This window comes from Mobula birostris, chromosome 28 (genome assembly GCF_030028105.1).
Source record: "Mobula birostris isolate sMobBir1 chromosome 28, sMobBir1.hap1, whole genome shotgun sequence".
Lineage (NCBI taxonomy): Eukaryota > Metazoa > Chordata > Chondrichthyes > Myliobatiformes > Myliobatidae > Mobula > Mobula birostris.
Window position 1 is genome coordinate 30462775 of NC_092397.1, and position 24118 is coordinate 30486892.

Sequence of the window (24118 nt, forward strand, 5' to 3'; positions counted from 1 at the left end):
GGATGTGGCAGATGGAACAGAATGTGGGGAAATGTGAGATCACCCATTCCCAGGAACAAACTGTAAGAGTCATTTCCACACGGGGATGTTCAGAGGGACCTGGGCATCCTTGTAAACAAATCACTTGAGTTAACATGTAGATACAACAAGTAATGAGATAGGGAAACAGTATTTTGTCCTGTGGTCCTGGAGGAGTGGAGAAGAGGGTACAGATGTCTCACTGGGATTATATAGGGCCCTGGTGAGAGCACACCTTGGGTATCGTGTCCAGGTTTAGTCACACTTCTTCATGAAGGATATCCCTGCAATAGAGGGAGTGCAGTGACTGTTCCCCACACTGACTGGGCTGGTTCCGGGGATGGAAGGTTGGCTATGTGAGAGGAGAGTGAGTGGGCTGGGTCTGTATTCCCTGCCATTCATGAGAAAACGAGCAAATCTGTTAGATTCTTTCAGGATGTGACAGGCAGTCGGCAAGAAGAATGTTTCCCGTGAATGAGAACTCGATAACTGAGGAAAATACCCTCAGAATGAGGCGTAAATCACAAACACGAGAGAATCTGCTGATGCTGGGAATCAAACACAACACACACAAGATGCTGGAGGAACTCAGCAGGACAGGCAGACCCTAAGGAAAAGAGTAAACAGTCGACACTTCGGGCCGAGACCCTTCATCAGATCTCAGCGTGAATGTTCTCAGCCCGAAGCATCGGCTCGTTACTCTTTCCCATAGATGCTGCCTGGCCTGCTGACTTCCTCCAGCATTTTGTGTCTGTTGCTCAGAATGAGATGACAAGCATTCAGGATGGAAATGAGATATTTCCTTAATCAAAGAACAAAGAATTTCAGTATTCCTTATATAAGTAATGTGGAGCCTCAGTTGCTGGGTTGAGTCAAAGCTGAGATCAACAGTCTCTGGGAGAGATTTAGTCACTAAGTGAATCCATAAGACCATAAGAGCAGAATTCGGCCAGTTTGCCTGTCGAGCCTTCTCTGGCATTTAATCATCACTGATCAATTTTTCCTCTCAGCCCCAATCTCCTGCCTTCCATTGTATCCCTTCATGCCCTGACCAATCAAGAATCTATCAATCTCTGCCTTTACGCAGTGATTTGGCCTCCACAGCTGCCTGTAGCAAAAAAATTCACAGATTCACCACTCTCTGGCTGAAGAAATTCCTCCTCATTTCCATTCTAAAAGGATGCTCCTCTATTTTGAAGCTGTGTGGTCCAGTTTTAGACACTCCCACCACAGGAAAAATCCTCTCCACATCCACTCAATCAAGCCCTCTCACTATTTGATAGGTTTGACTTCTTTCTTCGAAGTTCCAGTGAATAGAGGCTCAGAGCCGTAAAACTCTCTTCATTAGACAAGCCATATAACCCTGAGTAAAATTCTCCATTTGTGACGTCATGTCAAAACAAAAAAATCTGGATTTCAGAGATGTTTGCATTTTGGAATTATGGATCAATCTGCACAACCTTAATCACTAACTTGTACTGCAGTGAACACTGTTAATTTAACCCATGCAATCCCAGGCATACAGATGCAAAATAAAGACAATTCTAAATTGAAAGTAGGAAAGTTGAACCTTACTTGGAGGTAAAGCCTGATTACTAGGCCTCAGAACATTCTACTATTAAATGGTCAAAATAAAGCCAAGTAACAAGGTTTAAAATACCCACAGCATGCCGAGTTACATGCCTCTCATTATCTTGATCCATGGGATAAACACAAGTGGACTGATTAACCCTGGCTGGTTTGTCTGGGTGAGGATGTCTCATGATTAAAGACCCAAAACACCCAATGACCCCAGGTTGCATTACTGACGATGTGTCCCTTTGCAACACCCAGTTCATTAAGCCAAGTGGTGTCAGGCCACGTTAATGAAGGGAATGGGCCAGATTAAAGTGACTCCACTACACTATCTACCACAGCCCCACATATCTCACCATACTAAACTCCACAGCCTTATCTCCCCCAGCCCCACATATACATCCACCAGCCCTACCCTCAAACCTAATCCTGAGGTCCAAGGGGGCACACACCCCCACAAACCCGATGACCAGTGTAAGGAGAAGGAAGATGCAATAAAGGCAAGTGATGGACCTGGTTAATGAAGGCATGGACCAGATCAAAGTGGCAGCGTTGTGTGACACTGAATCCAGAGTGACGAGATGAAGAGGCACAAGAGGGATGATTCTCCCACTGCCCGCATAATCTGTTTGTTATTTTGATTTTGTTCTGATAGTCTTCCTTCTCTTTGAATATTTTGGTATAATTCATATTTAATTTCAGTGTTTCTTGTCAGTGTTGTGTCTCTGAGGCAATATGTCTGTGATGCTGCTACAAAGACTTTGTTCCTTTCACCTGTGCATAAATAAACTCGATTTAAACTTTACACTGAAATGTCCACATCTCTCCTTCACTCTCCTGCAGCCCTATGTCATGAACTAAATGGCCTAGTGTTTAATTTTACAATATTTCATCTGATTTTATTTAATTCTGCTTTTGAAATTTGCCTTTCCCTTTTCAATTTCAGCCCGCACCCCGGCCTGTCTCTGCCCTTCAGTACTTCCTACCGCTTTAAACGACAGCGGTAAACCCCGCCCATTGGCGCCGCTTCCCATCCCCCAGCGTTCCGATTGGTGATTCATTTTTCCAAACAGCCAATGGAAATGCTCAGCATTCCCATCGTCATTAACATACCGCTTTGGGCGCTGCCTATTTAATCCGCGCTCCGAACAGCTTCTGCTTATTATTGTGTTTGAAACCGACGAGGAAATGCCGGATCCAGCGAAACCCGCTCCCAAGAAGGGCGCCAAGAAAGCTTTGTCCAAACCAGCGAGCAAGTCTGGCCACAAGCGCAAGAGGTCGAGGAAGGAGACTTACGCCATCTACACCTACAAAGTGATGAAGCAGGTTCACCCCGACACCGGCATCTCCTCCAAGGCCATGAGCATCATGAATTCATTCGTCAACGATATTTTCGAGCGCATCACGGGCGAGGCTTCCCGCCTGGCCCATTACAACAAGCGGTCAACCATCAGCTCCCGGGAGATCCAGACCGCCGTGCGGCTGCTGCTGCCCGGGGAGCTGGCCAAGCACGCCGTGTCCGAAGGGACAAAGGCGGTGACCAAGTACACCAGCTCCAAGTTCAGTGACAAAACAAACCGGAAAATCAAAGGCTCTTTTAAAAGCCACTCACGGCTTCATTAAAAGAGTTATTTTTTGTTGATGATCTCCGTTAATCAGAGCTTGCTGTCCACTGCTCAGTATAGTCCGATTTCTCTGTTACATCCCAGCCGACTGCACAGACACGGAATTGTTACGCACCCCTTCCCCGTCGTTTCCTCTCGTTCATCATATTTCCCTGAAGAGGACACCAATTGTTTCTGGTTTAATTGCCCTGGAGAATGCGGTTCCTTAAGCTTTGTCCCATTTTGGTTACTTCTCTTAACCCCATTCCAACGCGAGAGCTGATCACAGTCACGGTTCGTTCAGAGTATTTGTTAAAGCTCCATTTTCTGAAGGGCGACCCGTTCACAATGACCGACCGCGAACAGAAGTTGAGAATCTGTTTTATTCCAATCGTTTATCAATTGAAAGAAATCGGTGAACTAAGTTCCCAGACACCACCGCAGTATTAACTACACCCGGTTTAAATGTGTCGGACTTCAGTAACAGGGGTAAAGGGTCGACAAACAAACCTGTTTAATTTCAACAACAACGGCTTTTTTGGCGGTCTTTTGCAAATTTCAGTTTATTTCAGCGGTTAAACGGTTATTTTCCGCGCTTCTACCGTTGCTGTCTCTTGATTGGTGAATAAAGCAGCTCTCTGATTAGAATACTTCATCTTTCCAATCAGATAAGGCACTGTTTCACCAATCATAAACGCCCCACGACTATCCTCCAGACTGTATAAGGAAGGGCGATAAGGCGTATTTCTAGAAGCCTGATTTTTAATGGTGAAGACTTGAAGTTTATTTCTGATTTACCAAATCTATCCGACGTTGTATGTATTGAGGAAACCTGGTTGTTACCGCATTTAAATTCTTTCTTCCAGGATTAAATTGTAATTAGGCGTGATAGATTAGTTGGTACAGGAAGTGGTGTTGCAAGTTTTATAAAGAAAGGGAGAGGGCATGGAGTTGTAGATGTAAATGAAATGTATGAGGCATTTGTAGAAATATTTGATTCAACAGGTAGGGACATTAAAGTGGTATATTATAACCACTATGGAAAGCTTTCGATTGATTTGTTGGACAGTATATGTAGCTCTAGCTCACTAAGGGTTGTGTGGTGTGGGGGTTTTAATGCATACAGTTCACTGTGGGGTTGTTCTCAGAATGATGGCGATGGTTTGATTGTAGAAGAGTTTTAGACAGTTCACATCTTGTGTCTTACTGGTGGGACAGTTGCGAGATTTAATGTTCATAATAGTTCTGAAACTGCTGTAAATTTAACTTTAATTTCAAACATTCAGGCTGCAATGAGTGAGTGGGATGCCATGGGAGATGAAGCATTGGGGAGTGATCATTTTCCTGTATTTATAAGCTTGGGTTTGGATTTATATAGGGGAAAGGAGGCCACTTTTAGGAAGTGGAACTTTGGTGAAGCAATTTGGGAGAAGTTTGAATGTTTTATGTGGTGAGTGTCTGTCTGGGCTGAATGGTGAGGATGATGTGGATTTCTGCAAAAAACGATGTCATGTTATTCATCAGATTGTGGTGGAAGAGATTCATAGTGCAGTAATAGGAGAAAAGCTGGACAATGGTTGATGGAGGAGTGTGCAGAGGCAATTATTGAGAGAAATAAGGCACTTCAGAAAGTTACGCATACCACTCTCTGCGTGATCATATTAAGTGTAACAGGTCACGGACCATGGTGAGGAAAGTAATGAAGGTTGTGAAAAAGATTTACGCGAGGTCATATTGTGAAAGTATTGGAAGGACTATTAAACTTGGAGATGTTTGAGGAATGATTAAGAAAATAGGGGTGTGGGATTCATAGGGTTCCCAGTATTGATTAAAGAAGGTAATACAATTGTTACTGAAATGGAGAGGGTTTAGTTACTGGCTCGGTCCTTTTCTGCAATTCATAATCAAAATAATGAAGAGACTAAACAATGTAGGGATAAGGTTTTAAGAGAATACCCCGACGTGTTGGAAACCAGCTGTAGCAGTGATAGCGAAGTAGAATTTTCTTTGTGTGAGTTTAAGAAAGTTATTAATAGGACAGGTCAGGCGGCTCCGGGAAAGGATGGTACTGTCATGGTCCCTTCTGGCAATCCCCGACCTTGCTAGTTAGCTCAGCAATTGGGCCTCAATTCCCTCATTGAATTTCCAATCATTCCCAGGTTCCACTAACTGCACACACCTGCTTTCCATCAGGAAATGCAGGATAAAGACACTGTGATCACAACAAGGAGCTGCCAGTTTGTTGGTCAACTCTCATATGAGTAAATCTGATTCCTGAGGACTGTCAGTTCTAAGTTCCGCATTGTTTGCTGGATACACTACGTGACCCTTGTCTCTGTGTAAAGACTCTCCTGGATACCGGTTCCCCGTTCACGGCGGTGCTAATGCCTCACGACTCTGCCTTAGCGCCTGTGTCCTGCACTTGGGTTCATCCCCAACCACGTCTGTGCAACAGATACATGTTATTGCATGTTTAAACATATGGCCAACAGCTCTCTTGAGATAATATTATATTTCTGAATCATAATTGGAATTCAGGCCATCTTCCATCCTCATGGAAAATGGCAATTGTAGAGTCTGTTCTAAAACCTGGGAAACCCCTGTTGGATCCTCCTAGTTATAGACCAATATCACTGACGTCCCATTTGTGTAAACTTACGGAATGGATGGTGATAGTGTGGTTGAATTATATTTTGGAAAAGGGAGGTGATGTGCTGTTGTTAACAGACTGGATTAATTTGAGGGGCAAGTGCTGGTTGCACGCCACATGTTTCAAAATCAGTCAATGATTTTATGCAGAAAACTCTGCAGCTACTTGAACACAGCAAGCTTCCACAAACAGTGTACTCAATGGAGACGTCAATCCATGGCCTCGTATACTGTCGCAATGAGGCCACACTCAGGTAGGAGGAACAACACCTTGTATTCTGTCTGGGCAGCCTCCAATCTGATGGCATTAACATCGACTTCTTGATCTTCCAGTCATGCCTCCCCTCGCTCATCATTCCCCATCCCCCTTTCCCTCTCATTGCCTGCCCATCGCCTCCCTCTGGTGTTCCTCCCCCCTTTTCTTTCATCCATGGCCTTCTGTTCTCTCCTGTCAGATTCCCCCTTCTCCAGCCCTGTATCTCTTTCACCAATCAACTTCCCAGCTCTTTACTTCATCCCTCCCCCTCCCAATTCCACCTGTCACTTTGTGTTTCTCTCTCCCCTCCCCACCTTTAAAATTTACTCCTCATTGTTTTTTCTCCAGTCCTGCTGAAGATCCTTGTCCCAAAACATCAGCTGTACTTTTATCCACAGATGCTGCCTGGCCTGCAGAGTTTCTCCAGCATGTTGTGTGTGTTCCTTGGATGTCCAGCATCTGCAGATTTTCTCCTGTTTATTACTCAATGTCAACAGGCACTTTGTGTGACAACTGTCACAGTCTCACTCACTTCGAAATGCAGATATGAAACTCGAGGTTCAGCAGATGCTGGGAATAAACTGTAAAGTGACACACACAAAGTACTGCAGGAACTCAGCAGGTCAGGCAGCAGCTAAACAGAGGAATAAACAGTCTAGATAGGATGAAGTGTCTTGGCCCATAATATCAACTATTTATTCCTCTGCATAAATGTTGCCAGGGGCACTGAGTCCCTCCAGCACTTTGCAAACATAAACCTCTTTTTTTCAATCAGTTTCCAAATGTTGCTGAACTTTTCATTTGCAGCCTCATCCTCCTGGTCTGATTCCCTCCTTCTACTCCACGTAAACTCGAGCCTCCATCACATCTGGAGCTCCAAAGCCCTCATTTGTGCTGACCCCTCTTGTTTCTGCTCCACCATTCTGCTGTCGTACTTTAGAGGAGAGTGTTGTATTGCAACAGCCCGGCAGGGTGAGGCACAGACCTTCGAAATCAGTGAAAATGACACAAAACAATGAATAGAGCAGGACAGGAAGATTTTAAGCACACAAGACTTCATCCTTGGTCCAGAGCTGTGAGGGATGAGGAATATTTGGGACAAAACCCTCGTGAATTCATCTTCTGCAGTTTCCAGAAAGTTCGGGATTTAATTCAAAGTAAACCTGTTCATTCACAGCCCGGTGAGCAGTTGCAAGCTGAATTTTATAGGGTGAGTGAGTGGTGAACAGCAGGGATGGGTTTGAAAGCTCTGCTGTGCAACAGGAATATGAGCAGGTACCAGATGAACTGAGTGGCCTGTCTACTGTACATTAGCTGTGTGACAGGCGGGAAGCACCTGAGACACAGGATCTGAAATAGAACTGATTAATTTGTCACAGATCCACAATATTAAACACCAGTGTTGTTTAAAACTAACATCAGCAGAACGAACCCTCCAATGCTCAGTGATCAGTTGCAATATCTGCAGAATCTGACATTAACAGTCTCACATGAACTTCCAACTAGATTCAGTCACCATGATGATTAAAATGTTCACATGGAGCTTATTTCAACTTCCTCCCTGCTGTGAAGTTGCCAGTGTTTCAACAGGTGGGATGACTGCATAAACTTCCTTACCGACACAAGACCGAAGTGTGTCCTCTATGTATTATAAACTCACTGGAGCCTCACAAAGTGGGTGAACTGAATGAATCTCCTCCCACACTCGGAGCAGGTGTGAAGCTATACTGAGAGACCGAGACAACAGAGCCAAGTGCAGCTGCTCACCGGCGTGAACTGCCTGGTATTGTAATAGCTCATGTCACTGAATAAATCCCACCCCACACAGGGAGCAGGTGAATGTCCTCTCCCCGTGTGAACTGGCTGGTGTTGTAAGAGCTCATGTGACTGAATAAATCCCGCCCCACACAGGGAGCAGGTGAATGTCCTCTCCCCGTGTGAACTGGCTGGTGTTGTAAGAGGTCATGTGACTGAATGAATCCTGTCCCACACACGGAGCAGGTGAATGGCCTCTCCCAGTGTGAACTTGCTGGTGTTGTAAGAGGTCATGTGACTGAATCAATCCCGTCCCATGCACAGAGCAGGTGAATGGCCTCTTCCCGTGTGAACTGGCTGGTGTTGTAAGAGCTCATGTGACTGAATGAATCCTGTCCCACACACGGAGCAGGTGAATGGCCTCTCCCCGTGTGAACTTGCTGGTGTTGTAAGAGGTCATGTGACTGAATCAATCCCGTCCCATGCACAGAGCAGGTGAATGGCCTCTTCCCGTGTGAACTGGCTGGTGTTGTAATAGCTCATGTGACTGAATGAATCCTGTCCCACACACGGAGCAGGTGAATGGCCTCTTCCCGTGTGAACTTGCTGGTGTATCTGCGGGTGCAGTGGCCTGGTGAATCCCTTGCGGTGAATGTCAGCTCACCAGTATCAACACTGGCCATTTATCAGGTCAGATCAAGGACATGTCCACATATTGGGGTTCTCCTTGCAAAGACTGGTGTGCTGTCTTCTCAGCCATCTCATCCTTCACATTCAATGGTTGGTAGCATTCGAATGTTGGCGAACTGACAAACACGTGAGAACCGACACACTGTTGTGTTTGAGATTTTCAGACAGAAATTCAGTCTTTTCTGCCCTGTAAAATGTTTGCAAAGAAGATCAACAGGTGAAAGAGAATACACCTCAGCTGAGATTATTTTAGTTTTCATGTTGATGTCTGATGTCACACTGTTACAGTGAGGCTGAACACAGTTTGGAGGAACAACATTTGTAACTGGGCATAGTTCAGGCATCAGGACACAACATCAAATTCTCTGTTTTCCTCTCTGCCCATCAAGCTGTGACTTGGGTCAGTGTGTCTCTCTCCATTAGTATAGTTTCACATTCTGGGTATCTCCACAGACCCACTAAAGCACACAATACAAACAGAGCTGCTTTGTGAGAGTTTCTGCTGATTATGACCCTGCTGGCATTCGACCATGGTAAACCCAGAGTCAGCAATGCCATTGAAGCTGAAGAGAATGTGATCAGGCTTTCTGGGTGCAGCTTGACACTGCGGTATTCTTGTGGTGTGAATGCTACTGGTAACCAGTATGTTATTGTGGGTTTTTGCAAATAAAATGGCATGAGGCATTTTATGTTTAAGGACAACTATAACGACTCATTTATTGTTCTCCAAACACAGAAACAAAGCACGGTTTAAAAAAAATCACCTAATTACATCATAACATCTGTCCAGCCTTTTAAAGAGAAACACAGCTCAATGTTGGTGGTTGTTAATTCTGCGTGTTTCCACCCATTTCATTACCCTACACAGACACCCCCTTCCCCCCAAGTCCTCTCACTCTGTGATCTTTATAGCAGTTTATTTCCTTTCAATTTCACTTGTAGGATGTTATGGACAAACACATCAAGATATATCAGTGCTTCCAAGGGTGTTGCCATTTACTGTGGAGTTTCCTCCAACATTGGACCTGTAAACTCCTCACACTTGTCCAGATTAAACTCTGCCCCCCATTTCTTCATCCATGATTCCAATTGATCTACATCCAGTTCTGTCTGTTTGACAACCTTCCTCACCACCCACAACTGCACCCACATTTGTGTCATCAGCGATCTGATCAGCCCATGTGTGTTTTAATCTGATCAGACAGAGGTCCCATCACTGATCACTGTGGACACATGGGTTACGTATCTACAGTCAAAATCATTCTCAATTCCATCAGCCTGAATGTTGCTACACGCTACACACTATTCAACCCCCCCCCCCCCCCCCCGCCATGCAGAGACTCGAGGAAAGTTACATATTTATCACAAGACCAGAGTTGGATTCAATAGCCTGGACTTGTTGCTCTGGAGGCTTTGCTCCACAGTCCATTCAGATTAGTACAATGTAACCAGACACATCATCGCTGATACACTGATGTACAGCATTGTGGCACAAACAGGAGAAAATCTGCAGTTGCTGCAAATCCAATTAACACAGACAAAAGAACTGAGCAGGCCAGGTAGCACCTGTAGAACAAAAAAATACAGTCAATGTTTCCGTCCAAAACCCTTCGGCAAGACTGAAGATGAAAACATAGAAAATAGTTGTAGGAGTAGGCTATTTGGCCCTTTGAGCCTGCACTGCCATTTATTATGATCATGGCTGATCATCCAACTCAGAACACCACCCCAGCCTTCCCTCCATACCCCCTGACCCCCGTAGCCACAAGGGCCATATCTAATTCCCTCTTAAATATAGCCAATGAACTGGCCTCAACTGTTTCCTGTGGCAGAGAATTCCACAGATTCACCACTCTCTGTGTGAAGAAGTTTTTCCTAATTTCGGTCCTAAAAGGCTTCCCCTCTATCCTCAAACTGTGGCCCCTCGTTCTGGACTTCCCCAACATCGGGAACAATCTTCCTGCATCTAGCCTGTCCAATCCCTTTAGGATCTTATACATTTCAATCAGATCCCCCCTCAATCTTCTAAATTCCAACGAGTACAAGCCCAGTTCATCCAGTCTTTCTTCATATGAAAGTCCTGCCATCCCAGGAATCAATCTGGTGAACCTTCTTTGTACTCCCTCTATGGCAAGGATGTCTTTCCTCAGATTAGGGGACCAAAACTGCACACAATACTCCAGATGTGGTCTCACCAAGGCCTTGTACAACTGCAGTAGTACCTCCCTACTCCTGTACTCGAATCCTCTCGCTATAAATGCCAGCATACCATTCGCCTTTTTCACCGCCTGCTGTACCTGCATGCCCACTTTCAATGACTGGTGTATAATGACACCCAGGTCTCATTGCACCTCCCCTTTTCCTAATGGGCCACCATTCAGATAATAATCCGTTTTCCCATTTTTGCCACCAAAGTGGACAACTTCACATTTATCCACATTAAATTGCATCTGCCATGAATTTGCCCACTCACCCAACCTATCCAAGTCGCCCTGCATCCTCTTAGCATCCTCCTCACAGCTAACACTGCCACCCAGCTTCGTGTCATCCGCAAACTTGGAGATGCTGCATTTAATTCCCTCATCCAAGTCATTAATATATATTGTAAACAACTGGGGTCCCAGCACTGAGCCTTGCAGTACCCCACTAGTCACCACCTGCCATTCTGAAAAGGTCCTGTTTATTCCCACTCTTTGCTTCCTGTCTGCTAACCAATTCTCCACCCACACCAATACCTTACACCCAATACCGTGTGCTTTAAGTTTGCACACTAATCTCCTGTGTGGGATCTTATCAAAAGCCTTCTGAAAATCCAAATATACCACATCCACTGGTTCTCCCCTATCCACTCTACTAGTTACATCCTCAAAAAATTCTATGAGATTCGTCAGACATGATTTTCCTTTCACAAATCCATGCTGACTTTGTCCGATCATTTCACCACTTTCCAAATGTGCTGTTATCACATCCTTGATAACTGACTCCAGCAGTTTCCCCACCACCGACGTTAGGATAACTGGTCTATAATTCCCCGGTTTCTCTCTCCCTCCTTTTTTAAAAAGTGGAGTTACATTAGCCACCCTCCAATCCTCAGGAACTAGTCCAGAATCTAACGAGTTTTGAAAAATTATCACTAATGCATCCACTATTTCTTGGGCTACTTCCTTAAGCACCCTGGGATGCAGACCATCTGGCCCTGGGGATTTATCTGCCTTCAATCCCTTCAATTTACCTAACACCACTTCCCTACTAACATGTATTTCGCTCAGTTCCTCCATCTCACTGGACCCTCTGTCCCCTACTATTTCTGGAAGATTATTTATGTCCTCCTTAGTGAAGACAGAACCAAAGTAATTATTCAATTGGTCTGCCATGTCCTTGCTCCCCATAATCAATTCACCTGTTTCTGCTTGCAGGGGACCTACATTTGTCTTTACCAGTCTTTTCCTTTTTACATATCTATAAAAGCTTTTACAGTCCGTTTTTATGTTTCCTGCCAGTTTTCTCTCATAACCTTTTTTCCCCTTCCTAATTAAGCCCTTTGTCCTCCTCTGCTGAACTCTGAATTTCTCCCAGTCCTCAGGTGAGCCACTTTCTCTGGCTAATTTGTATGCTGCTTCTTTGGAATTGATACTATCCCTAATTTCTCTTGTCAGCCACGGGTGCACTACCTTCCTTGATTTATTCTTTTGCCAAACTGGGATGAACATTTGTTGCAGTTCATCCATGCAACCTTTAAATGCTTGCCATTGCATATCCACCGTCAATCCTTTAAGTGTCATTTGCCAGTCTGTCTTAGCTAATTCACATCTCATACCTTCAAAGTTACCCCTCTTTAAGTTCAGAACCTTTGTTTCTGAATTAACTATGTCATTCTCCATCTTAATGAAGAATTCCACCATATTATGGTCACTCTTACCCAAGGGGCATCTCACGACAAGATTGCTAATTAACCCTTCCTCATTGCTCCAAACCCAGTCCAGAATAGCCTGCTCTCTAGTCGGTTCCTCGACATGTTGGTTCAAAAAACCATCCCGCATACATTCCAAGAAATCCTCTTCCTCAGCACCTTTACCAATTTGGTTCACCCAATCTACATGTAGATTGAAGTCACCCATTATAACTGCTGTTCCTTTATTGCACACATTTCTAATTTCCTGTTTAATACCATCTCCGACCTCACTACTACTGTTAGGTGGCCTGTACACCACTCCCACCAGCGTCTTCTGCCCCTTAGTGTTACGCAGCTCTACCCATATCGATTCCACATCTTCCCGGCTTATGTCCTTCCTTTCTATTGTGTTAATCTCTTCTTTAACCAGCAACGCCACCCCACCTCCCCTTCCTTCATGTCTTCCCTCCTGAATATTGAATATCCCTGAACGTTGAGCTCCCATCCCTGGTCACCCTGGAGCCATGTCTCTGTGATCCCAACTATATCATAATCATTAATAACAATCTGCACTTTCAATTCATCCACCTTATTACGAATGCTCCTTGCATTGACACACAAAGCCTTCAGGCGCTCTTTTACAACTCTCTTAGCCCTTATACAATTATGCTGAAAAGTGGCCCTTTTTAATGCTTGCCCTGGATTTGTCGGCCTGCCGCTTTTACTTTTCTCCTTAGTACTTTTTGTTTCTACCCTCACTTTACACCTCTCTGCCTCTCTGCACTGGTTCCCATCCCCCTGTAGTGAACTAACCTCCTCACGCCTAGCCTCTTTAATTTGATTCCCACCCCCCAACCATTCTAGTTTAAAGTCACCTCAGTAGCCCCCGCTAATCTCCCTGCCAGGATATTGGTCCCCCTAGGATTCAAGTGCAACCCGTCCTTTTTGTACAGGTCACGCCTGCGCCAAAAGAGGTCCCAATGATCCAAAAACTTGAATCCCTGCCCCCTGCTCCAATCCCTCAGCCACGCATTTATCCTCCAACTCATCGCATTCCTACTCTCACTGTCGCGTGGCACAGGCAGTAATCCTGAGATTACTACCTTTGCGGTCCTTTTTCTCAACTCCCTTCCTAGCTCCCTATATTCTCCTTTCAGGACCTCATCCCTTTTCCTACCTATGTCATTGGTACCTGTATGTACCACAACCTCTGGCTCCTCACCCTCCCACTTCAGGATATCTTGGACACGATCAGAAATATCCCGGACCCTGGCACCAGGGAGGCAAACTACCATCCAGGTCTCTGGACTGCGTCCACAGAATCGCCTATCTGACCCCCTTACTATCGAGTCCCCTATCACAACTGCCCTCCTCTTCCTTGACCTACCCTTCTGAGCTACAGGGCCAGACTCTGTGCTGGAGGCACGGCCACTGTCGCTTCTCCTGGGTAAGCTGTCCCCCCCAACAGTACTCAAACAGGAGTACCTGTTGTTAAGGGGCACAGCCACCGGGGTACTCCCTATTACCTGACATTTCCCCTTCCCCCTCCTAACCGTGACCCACTTATCTGCCTCCCGTGGCCCCGGCGTGACCACCTGCCTGCAACTTCTCTCTATCACCTCCTCACTCTCCCTGACCAGACGAAGGTCATCGAGCTGCAGCTCCAGTTCCGTAACGCGGTCCCTTAGGAGCTGCATCTCGCAAGCGCCAAGCAGATGTAGACGTCCGGGAGGCTTGTAGACTCCAGGGCCTCCCACATCCGACACCGAGAACAGCAAACTGCCCTCACACTCATACAAAAGACGAGGAATAGATTTAAAAGGTGGGGGTAGGGGTGAGAGAAAACAAGGTGATCGGTGAACCCTGAAAGGGGAGGAAAAAAGTAAAGAGCTGGGAAGTTGATTGGTGAAAGAGAGAGAAGGCCATGGAAGAAAAGGGGGGAGGAGCACAAGAGAGAGGTGATGGGTGGGCAAGATGAGAGAAGAAAAGGGGATGAGAATTGGTGAGGGGGGGGCGGAAGCATTACCAGAAGTTTGAAAATTTAATGTTCATGCTATCAGTTCGAAAGTTACCCAGACAGAAAATATTGTTCTTCCAAGCTGTGTAGCCTCATCACATTGTATGATTTTATTTAAAAAGCAAACTTGATTTAATCAAAGAGTTCAATTGTAAGAATGAGTCTCTAAGAACGTTATAAATTTAGACTGCATGAGAGATTGGAAGACACATTGTGAAGTCCAACTCTCACACTGTACCAGAGACTGACAGGTACAGAATGAACCCTACACTCTCACACTGTACCAGAGACTGACAGGTACAGAATGAACCCCATACTCTCACACTGTACCAGAGACTGACAGGTACAGAATGAACCCTACACTCTCACACTGTACCAGAGACTGACAGGTACAGAATGAACCCCATACTCTCACACTGTACCAGAGACTGACAGGTACAGACTGAACCCCATGCTCTCACACTGTACCAGAGACTGACAGGTACAGACTGAACCCCACACACACTGTACCAGAGACTGACAGGGACAGAATGAACCCCACACTCTCACACTGTACCAGAGACCGACGGGTGCAGAATGAACGCCATACTCTTACACTGTACCAGAGACTGACGGGTACAGACATTCTGTTGTTTAACAAACCTGGACAACCCTCATCACCATCTCAGTACAGCACCACTTTGACCACTTTATACTACAATGGACTCTTGTTCAAATTCTGTTACCTGTTTGTAATTCTGTAGAGTATGCTTTTATTTTGTGAATGGTGTGTCTCTGAAACTGTGTGTCTATGAATCTGCTCCAAGCAAGTTGCAAATGACAATAAACGACTTTCAACCTCACACAGAAATGGGTCTCATGATGACAATTGGACCTGCGATCTCCTGCTGCCCTGTTTCATTACATAAACGTTTTATATTATTGAGTGTGTGTTTTTCTCATTCCTTCTGCTTTTCTAGCAGACACAATGAGCCAAATGCCGAATACTGCTCCTGTGCCTTATGGTCCATTTTGTATGTTAGATTTCCTTCCTGAGGAATTAACCGGCAGCGGCAACTCACCAGATCAGCGCCAGATCCCAGTCCGCAGTTTTACCCAACCGAACACGGGGCAGTTCAGAGAGAGAGAGTTCTGATTGGTTGTACGTGTGCCTTCAGAGAGCCAATCAAATGACTTTACTGTATGAATAGAATCTTCAAATAGCCATTGGGAATCCAAGGCCTCCCATTCCTCATTAGCATACTGTTCCGGGCGCTGCCTATTTAATTCGTGCTCCGAGTGAGTTCTGCTACTTCAGGGTCTGAAACCGACAGAAGAAATGCCTGAGCCTGTGAAATCCGTTCCGAAGAAGGGCACCAAGAAAGTTTTGTCCAAACCAGCAGGCAAGGCAGGGAAGAAGCGCAAGAGGCTGAGGAAGGAGAGTTACTCCATCTACATCTACAAAGTGATGAAGCAGGTTCACCCCGATACTGGCATCTCCTCCAAGGCCATGAGCATCATGAACTCGTTCGTCAACGATATCTTCGAGAGAATCGGGGGCGAGGCTTCCCGCCTGGCCCACTACAACAAGCGGTCAACCATCACCTCACGGGAGATCCAGACCGCCGTGCGCCTGCTGCTGCCCGGGGAGCTGGCCAAGCACGCCGTGTCCGAAGGGACAAAGGCGGTGACCAAGTACACCAGCTCCAAGTAAAGCTCTCCAGTGCGATGATCGAAAACAAAACGGCTCTTTTAAGAGCCACTCACAATTTCACTAAGAGGGTTATACTAAAATTTAGACACTAAATTGCACACATTTTATGTCTGGTGTCTTTTACAAGAGCTAAGGTAGAGTTCATCTCCGTATAATCCCGGTGTTTTACATTCCTCCCACTGCACTGACACGGACTTGTTACCTTCCCATCCTCATCAGTCCGCCCCTGCTGGTATCCATGTCGAGCGGAGGATTGCTGCCTTTGCTGTTTTAGCTGTGGGTTCAGGAGTTTGTTAGTTACAGTTGGGTAACTTCTCTGAATATTATTTCAATGCGAGGCCTGAACGAGTTCATGATTGTTTCATAGAACATTTTTAAATTGCAGTCTAGAGGCTGGTCACAGTTTGAGAAGAGCCGTTTGTCCATAACCTGATAACGTTTACACAATGACCGACCGCGGGCAGAAGCTGAGATTCAGTTTTACTCGGTTCCGTTACGGGTTGAAAGAAATTAGAGAATTGAGTTCCCAGATATTTCAATATCAACTACACTTGCATTAAATGTGCCCGGTTTCAGTAACGGGGAAGTACGAACACTCAGTCGTCAAACAGATCAGCAATTATTTAATTTCTGATTAAATTTGAACAAGAGATTTATTTTCTGGCGGGCTTTTTCGAAATTTCAGTGAACTTTGGGGAGGAGACGGTTACTTTCCGCGCTTCTACCTTTACGGACTGCTGATTGGTGATTAAGGCAGCTCTTCGATTGGGATATTTCTCTTCACCAATGAGAATAAGCACGGTTACACCAATCACAAACATCAGTTTGCATTCTCAAAGAAGGTATAAAAAGGGCGAGATGGGGCGGGGCGAACATTCTTTCATTCTCGGTGGAGCAGTTACTGTGATTGTGGAAAAGGCACCGCTGGCAAAGTTCGGTCCAAGGACTGCAGTTCCCGGTCGGCCGGGTTCACAGACTCCTAAGAAAGGGCAACTATGCTGAGCGGGTGGGTGCTGGAGCCCCGGTCTACCTGGCTGCTGTGCTCGAGTATCTGACAGCCGAAATCCTCGAATTGGCCGGCAACGCGGCCCGGGACAATAAGAAAACCCGCATCATCCCCAGACACCTGCAGCTGGCCGTCCGCAACGACGAGGAGCTGAACAAGCTGCTGGGAGGGGTGACTATCGCTCAGGGCGGTGTGTTACCCAATATCCAGGCCGTGCTGTTGCCCAAGAAAACCGGCGGTGCCAGTAAGTGAAGCGACGTAAGCTGAACCTATTTACCCAAAGGCTCTTTTCAGAGCCACTCACGGTGTCTGTGGAAGGGCTGAGCAGCGGGTGATTTCCGTTCAGAGTAACTGGACTCTGTATCTGTCACAGTCACGACAGTTCAATGTCCGTCACGTTTCTTCCGCGAAGTAATCCGATATCTATCTGCACAGAAATCGGTCCGCTTCGGTCCTGACTCATTTCCCCTCTCTGCCGGCGCAATGCAGCTCTCCCCTTGCGGAGAGTCAGCGGGTTCACTCGGCCTCGGGTCGTGAAATTAATTTCCAGAGTCAGCCCCCGGACAGAGAATTTAATATCCGATCATTGTACGACTCCGCTCTTCATGACCTAAATCCGCGTTGTCTGGGCTTGGCATTGCGGGTTGACCCGGGACCGTTCCGGTGTGCAGCAGGCGGGAACATCGCCTGTTCGTTGCCTCATGAGAATTCCCACCGCCTCACAGAACAATAATATTTACATTTATCTACAAAAGTGCATTTACCCTGTGGAACTGACAGTATTTACTGGAAATCTCGTCCACCCAGGTCTCTGAAATATAAATGAATATTTTGCGAGAGAGTTTGGTCAGATCTCCCGAGAGGCTCCCTCTGTCAGGCGGTGGGTCGCTCTGAGAACAGACTTTGGTTTGTGCCAGGGAGGGGGTGGATGGGTCGAGGTCTCCAGCACCGAAGGACCCGTCACTTGTCGAGTCTGATTTCCCACAAAGAGGTTCAGTGTTGTCCTGTCTCTGGTAGGAACTTCGAAATACTGATTGAGAAGAATCTCCTGGGCACATTGAATAAATTCTGATCCACCAAACCCTTGGCATTACGGCTGTCCCAGTCAGCGTGAGAGAAGTTGAAATGTCCCTCTATTACAACCTTGTTGACTCCTGATATTTGATGGCCAATAATACAATCCCATCAAAACATCCTAGAACAGCACAGCACAGTACAGGCCTTTCAGCCCTCGATGTTGTGCCGACCCATAGATTCATTTTTTAAAAAAAAGTACTAAACACACACTACTCCGTAACCCTCTGTATTTCTTTCATCCATGTGCCTGTCCAAGAGGCTCTTAAATTACCCCTAATGTGTTAACCTCCACCACCGTCCCTGGCAAATCATTCCAGGCACCCACAACCCTCTTTAAAAAAAGAACTACCCCTGATGTCTGCCCTAAACTTCCCTCCCTTGACTTTGTCCATATGCCCTCTGGTGTTTGCTATCCCTTCCTTACTTCAATATTATTGGGACAATCTCCAAGTACCACTGAGATGTTCTCCCTGATCAAGCACATCTTTCCCTCCTCTTCCCTGCACTCCATCATACCTGTAGCATTTGTAATGTGAAATGCGACAGGTATCTGTAGCATTTGTTGCCCCTCACACAACCATTTATTGTTTGCGATATAATACCCCAGCCTCGTGCATGAATCCATGCCTGGGGCCATCTGCTGTTCATAAACACAGGACAGTACAGGGGTGACACTTTGGCTCTTCTCTACATATTCCTGTGCCTGTCTGAGATTTCCTTAAATACTCCTGTGTTCTCTGCCTCTGCCACCACCCCTGGCAGTGCATTCAAAACCTCCACTACTCTGTTTTCTTCACTTCCCTCCTCTGACCTTAAATACATGCCAACTAGTAGAAGGCAATTCACGCCTGTGAAAAGTATTGCTAGGTATCTACATCAACAATGACCTGCAAAAATCTATAAATTTCTATCAACTCTCTCCTGAGCTGACGCCACTAGTGGAAAAAGCTCCAGCATGTACAGCCTCTCCTCACCGAACACCACCTCCAGACCAGACATCCTGGTAAACCACCTCTGCACCTGCTCCACAACCTCCACACGCTTCCAATAATGAGGTGACCAGAACTGAGCACTGTACTCTCAATGTGGCCTCACCAGCTCTTATAAACCTGTAACATCATGTCCTGGTGCTTGAACTCAATGCCTTGCCTGAGGAAGACAAACATGTCATACACGACTTCACCTCCCTGTCAACCTGTGCTCGCAGTTTCAGTGAGACTGTATGCTTGGACCCCATCATCCTTCTCTTTGTCAATACTGTTAATGTTCCTACCATATCAGCAACTGTTCAATATCCTGCTGTATTGTTTGGAACTCTTCTGTGCAATGCACAGTGTTCACAAATCTGTGTGCCATCTGTAAACCTACATTACCACATTTTTATCCACATCATTTATATCACGAGTAACCGAGGTCCCAGTACAAACATCTCTGGATCACGACTCATCACAGACCTCCACCCAGAACCGGACCCATGCACCACTAACCACTCCCTTCCATGGGAAAGACAATAGGCCACATCACTGTGGACCCATCCTAAACTCCTTGTTGAGCCTACCATGTGGGACCTTGTTGGACACCTCACCCTGTTTGATTTCAGCTTCCTAAACCTTACAAATGCTTTTTCCTCCTCCTTGACTAAATTAATTTCCTCTCTGATCATCCAAGGTTCCTGTACCTTGCTGACCTTGACCCTCCCTCTCACTGGAACAAACTGGCCCTGAAACACTGTGCAGCTGGTCTTTAAAAAAACTCCAAGTCAGATGTGGATTTGCCTCAAAATCCATCCTTACAACATTACTGTGCATGACATCAAACTCAGCTTCAATCTCTCCATTCAGTGACTGGTGTTCCGGTTCACATCCCCCTGTCAATCTCGTTTCAGCCCTCCCAGGGAGCAGCAATGAACCTCATGATACTGACCCCCCTCCAGTGAAGGTGCAAACCATCCCTCTTGTACAGGTCACCAGAAGAGGTTCCAATGATCCAGAATCCTGAAACCTGCCCCTGCTCCAGCTCCTCAGCCACACATTCATCTGCTCTAACTTTCTGTCCCTAACACCACTACCACACGGCACTGGGATTTACCTGGAGGTTATAACCCTTCAGGTCCCGCTCTTTAACTTCTTCCCTAACTCTCTATATTCACTGTGTGGCACCCCTTCCCTCTTCTGCCTGTCCATTAGAAACTGACATCAACCACCACCTCTGGCTGAATGAACACTGCCCCCGCCCCTGTTCTGTATCTGCTCTGAGACGTCCCTGACCCTCGCACCAGGGAGGCAACACACCATCCAGAATCTCTCACTGACGTCCACCAACTCATCTATCCATTTACCCAGAACGATCACCCTGGCTGACGGCCCTCACCCCGTAAGCTTCAGAGCCAGTCTCAGTGACAGGACATCCCCCAGCAGTAGCAAAAAGAGGTTCAGTGTTGCTGAGGGGAATGGCCACAGGAGCTTGCTGTACTGAGGGCCTGTTCCCGTTACCTCTCCTCGCAGTCACTCAGCTACCTGCTGCCTGTACCTCAGGAGAGACCACCTCACTGAAACTCCAATCTGTAATACACTCAGTGCACTGTCTGGTCCTTTGGAAATCACAAGGTGCCGCACATGAGGCTGCTTAACAAGTTAAGAACCCATGATATTACAGGAAAGATAATAGCTGATTTGCAGGAGTCAGAGTGGGAATAAAATGAGCCTTTTCTGGTTGCCTGCAGAGTTCTACAGCGATCAGTTTTTGGATCACTTCTTTTTATGCTATATGTCAGTAATTAGAATGATGGAATTGGTGGCTTTGCGGACAGTACAAAAATACATGGAGAGGCAGATAGTGCTGAGCAAGCAGAGAGGCTACAGAAGGGCTGAGATGGATTAGGAGAATGGATATTTAATGGCAGATGGGATACAGCGTCTAGAGGACTAGAATAGAAGAGCCAAGGATGTAATGTTGAGGCTTTATGAGGCTCTGGTAAGGACTCACTTGGAGTATTGTGAGCAATTCTAGGCCCTTATCTAAGAAAGGGTGTGAAGGTTCAGAGAACATTCACAAGAATGACTCTGGGATTGAAAAGGTTATCATATGAAGACCATTTGAATGTTCTGGGCCTGTACTCACCAGAATTCAGATGAATGAGAAGGAATCTCATTGAAACCTCTCAAATGTAGAAAGGCCGTGGTCGAGTGGATATGGAGATGACGTTTCCAATGGAGGGGGAGTCTAGGATCAGAGGCCATGGCCTCAGAATAGAGGGACTTTAAACAGAGATGAGGAGGAATTTCCTTAGCCAGAGTGGAATTTGTTGCCAGAGGCTAATGTCGAGGCTGTCATTGAGTATATTTGAGGCAGAGGCTGCTAGTTTCTTGATTATTCAGGGCATGATGGATTACAGGGACTAATCAGGAGATTGGGGCTGACATGGAAATGGATGAAATGGCAGAGCAGACTCAATGGGCCAAAGTGACTAACTCTACTACATTTTATGGGCTCACAATGGAAGAGCTCCATCCCAGACAACAATTGGTAAATCTGCTCTACACTGTCCGGCAGGTTCATTCTGCTCCCGGGGATTGGCAGGGGGATGGGGACAAGAGCACCAGGTCACAGATTACAGTGCAATCATGTTCGTCCTACAGTGTGTCCACCAGAACAGCACCCAGTATGCAGTGGTGTGGGAAACCAAATATTATCAAACGGGTGCCTGACATCTCTTTGTTAATCTTCTATCTCTTTATTTTCTGCCATTAGCTCTCGCACCATCTCCTAGACTCACGGTGCTTTACCGATGAAGCTAAAATTCTCAGCAATCAGTTGCAGACATCCTACCTCTACCGGAAATTCCGGGATTCTCCCGCATATTAATAGCAGCTCCCTGATGCCCGCAAATTATATACAATATCCTGGAAATGAGAGGGACAGTGAGAGCGAGCATCCTGATTGGTCTCTCCTTGTGCTAAGTAGATCTATCAGTTTTCTCTGTGGCATTAACACGAGGAAATCTGCAGATGATGGAATTTCAAGCAACACACATAAAAGTTGCTGGTGAACACAGTAGGCCAGGCAGCATCTCTAGGAAGAGAAACAGTCGATGTTTCGGGCCGAGACCCTTCGTCAGGACAAAGTGAAAGAAGAGCTAGTAAGAGATTTGAAAGGGGGAGGGGGAGATCTGAAATGATAGGAGAAGACAGGAGGGAAGGGATGGAGCCAAGAGCTGGACAGTTGATTGGCAGAAGGGATATGAGAGGTTCATGGGACAGGAGGCCCAGGGAGAATGAAAAGGGGGAGGGCGGAAACCAGAGGATGGGCAAGGGGGATAGTGAGGGGAACAGAGGGAGAAAAAGAATGTGTGTATATAAAAAAATAACGGATGGGGTACACGTGGAAGGTGGGGCATTAGCGGAAGTTAGAGAAGTCGATGTTCATGCCATCAGGTTGGAGGCTACCCAGACGGAATACAAGCTGTTGTTCCTCCAACCTGAGTGTGGCTTCATCTTGACAGTAGAGGGGGCCGTGTATAGACATGTCAGAATGGGAATGAGACGTGGAATTAAAATGCGCGGCCACGGGGCGATCCTGCTTTCTCTGGCGGACAGAGCGTAGGTGTTCAGCGAAACAATCTCCCAGTCTGCGTCGAGTCTCGCCAATATATAAAAGGCCACATCGGGAGCACCGGACGCAGTATATCACCCCAGCTGACTCACAGGTGAAGTGTCGCCTCACCTGGAAGGACTGTCTGGGGCCCTGAATGGTGGTAAGGGAGGAAGTGTAAGGGCATGTGCAGCACTTGTTCCACTTACACGGATAAGTGCCAGGAGGGAGATCAGAGGGGAGGGATGAGGGGGACGAATGAACAAGGGCATCGCATAGGGAGCGATCCCTGGCGGGGGGGTGCAGAGAAAGATGTGCTTAGTGGTGGGATCCCGTCGGAGGTGGCGGAAGTTAAGGAGAATTATATGTTGGACTCGGAGGTTGGTGGGGTGGTAGGTGAGGACCAGGGGAACCCTATTCCTAGTGGGGGGGGGCGAACGGGAGGATGGAGTGAGAGCAGGTGTGAGTGAAATGGGGGAGAGGCGTTTGAGAGCCAAGTTGATGGTGGAGGAAGGGAAGCCCCTTTCTTTAAAAAAAGGAGGACATCTCCTCCATCCTGGAACGAAAAGCCTTATCCTGAGAGCAGATGCAGCGGAGACGAAGGAATTGCGAGAAGGGGATGGCGTTTTTGCAAGGGACAGGGTGAGAAGAGGAATAGTCCAGATAGCTGTGAGAGTCAGTTGGCTTATAGTAGACATCAGTGGATAAGCTGTCTCCAGAGATAGAGACAAAGTTGAGGAAGTCAACAAGCTCAGTATGCGTGCGGGAAGCAGCGCCAATGCAGTCGTAAATGTGGCGAAGGAAAAGTGGGGGACAGATACCAGAATAGGTTTGGAACATAGATTGTTCCACAAAGCCAACAAAAAGGCAGGCATAGCTAGGACCCATACGGGTGCCCATGGCTACACCTTTAGTTCGGAGGAAGTGGGAGGAACCAAAGGGAGAAATTATTAAGAGTAAGGACTAATTCCGCTAGATGGAGCAGAGTGGTGGTAGAGGGGAACTGGTTTGGTCTGGAATCCAAAAAGAATCGGAGAGCTTTGAGACCTTCCTGATGCGGGATGGAAGTATATAGGGACTGGACATCCAATTTCTCTGTGGGTGGGCTTTACAGTCGACCTCTGTCTCTCCATCAGTTCAGTTTCGTGTCCTGCACCGCTATGGCAAAGTATTTCAATAGAAGAAAACATAAAACTTACATCACTGCAGACTACATTAAAGTGTACTCCTGCCTAATAGAGGTCAAAAATAACGACAGTGGTGCTCGCTGCCCTGTTTGCAACAATGACTTTTCTA

General features: G+C 46.4%; 2 protein-coding genes and 1 long non-coding RNA gene across 3 annotated transcripts in view; 2 read left to right on the plus strand and 1 right to left on the minus strand.

Moving 5' to 3' along the window:
• Nucleotides 1–24118, minus strand: part of LOC140188998 (uncharacterized) — a 516848-nt gene that overhangs the window by 60576 nt on the left and 432154 nt on the right. The gene's annotated exons all lie outside the window — the stretch shown is intronic.
• Nucleotides 2782–3216, plus strand: LOC140189252 (histone H2B-like). Its single transcript, XM_072245937.1, has one exon. The coding sequence runs from the start codon at nucleotides 2782–2784 to the stop codon at nucleotides 3214–3216; it is 435 nt and encodes a 144-aa protein (XP_072102038.1).
• LOC140189240 (histone H2B 1/2-like) lies at nucleotides 15775–16149 on the plus strand. Its single transcript, XM_072245926.1, has one exon. The coding sequence runs from the start codon at nucleotides 15775–15777 to the stop codon at nucleotides 16147–16149; it is 375 nt and encodes a 124-aa protein (XP_072102027.1).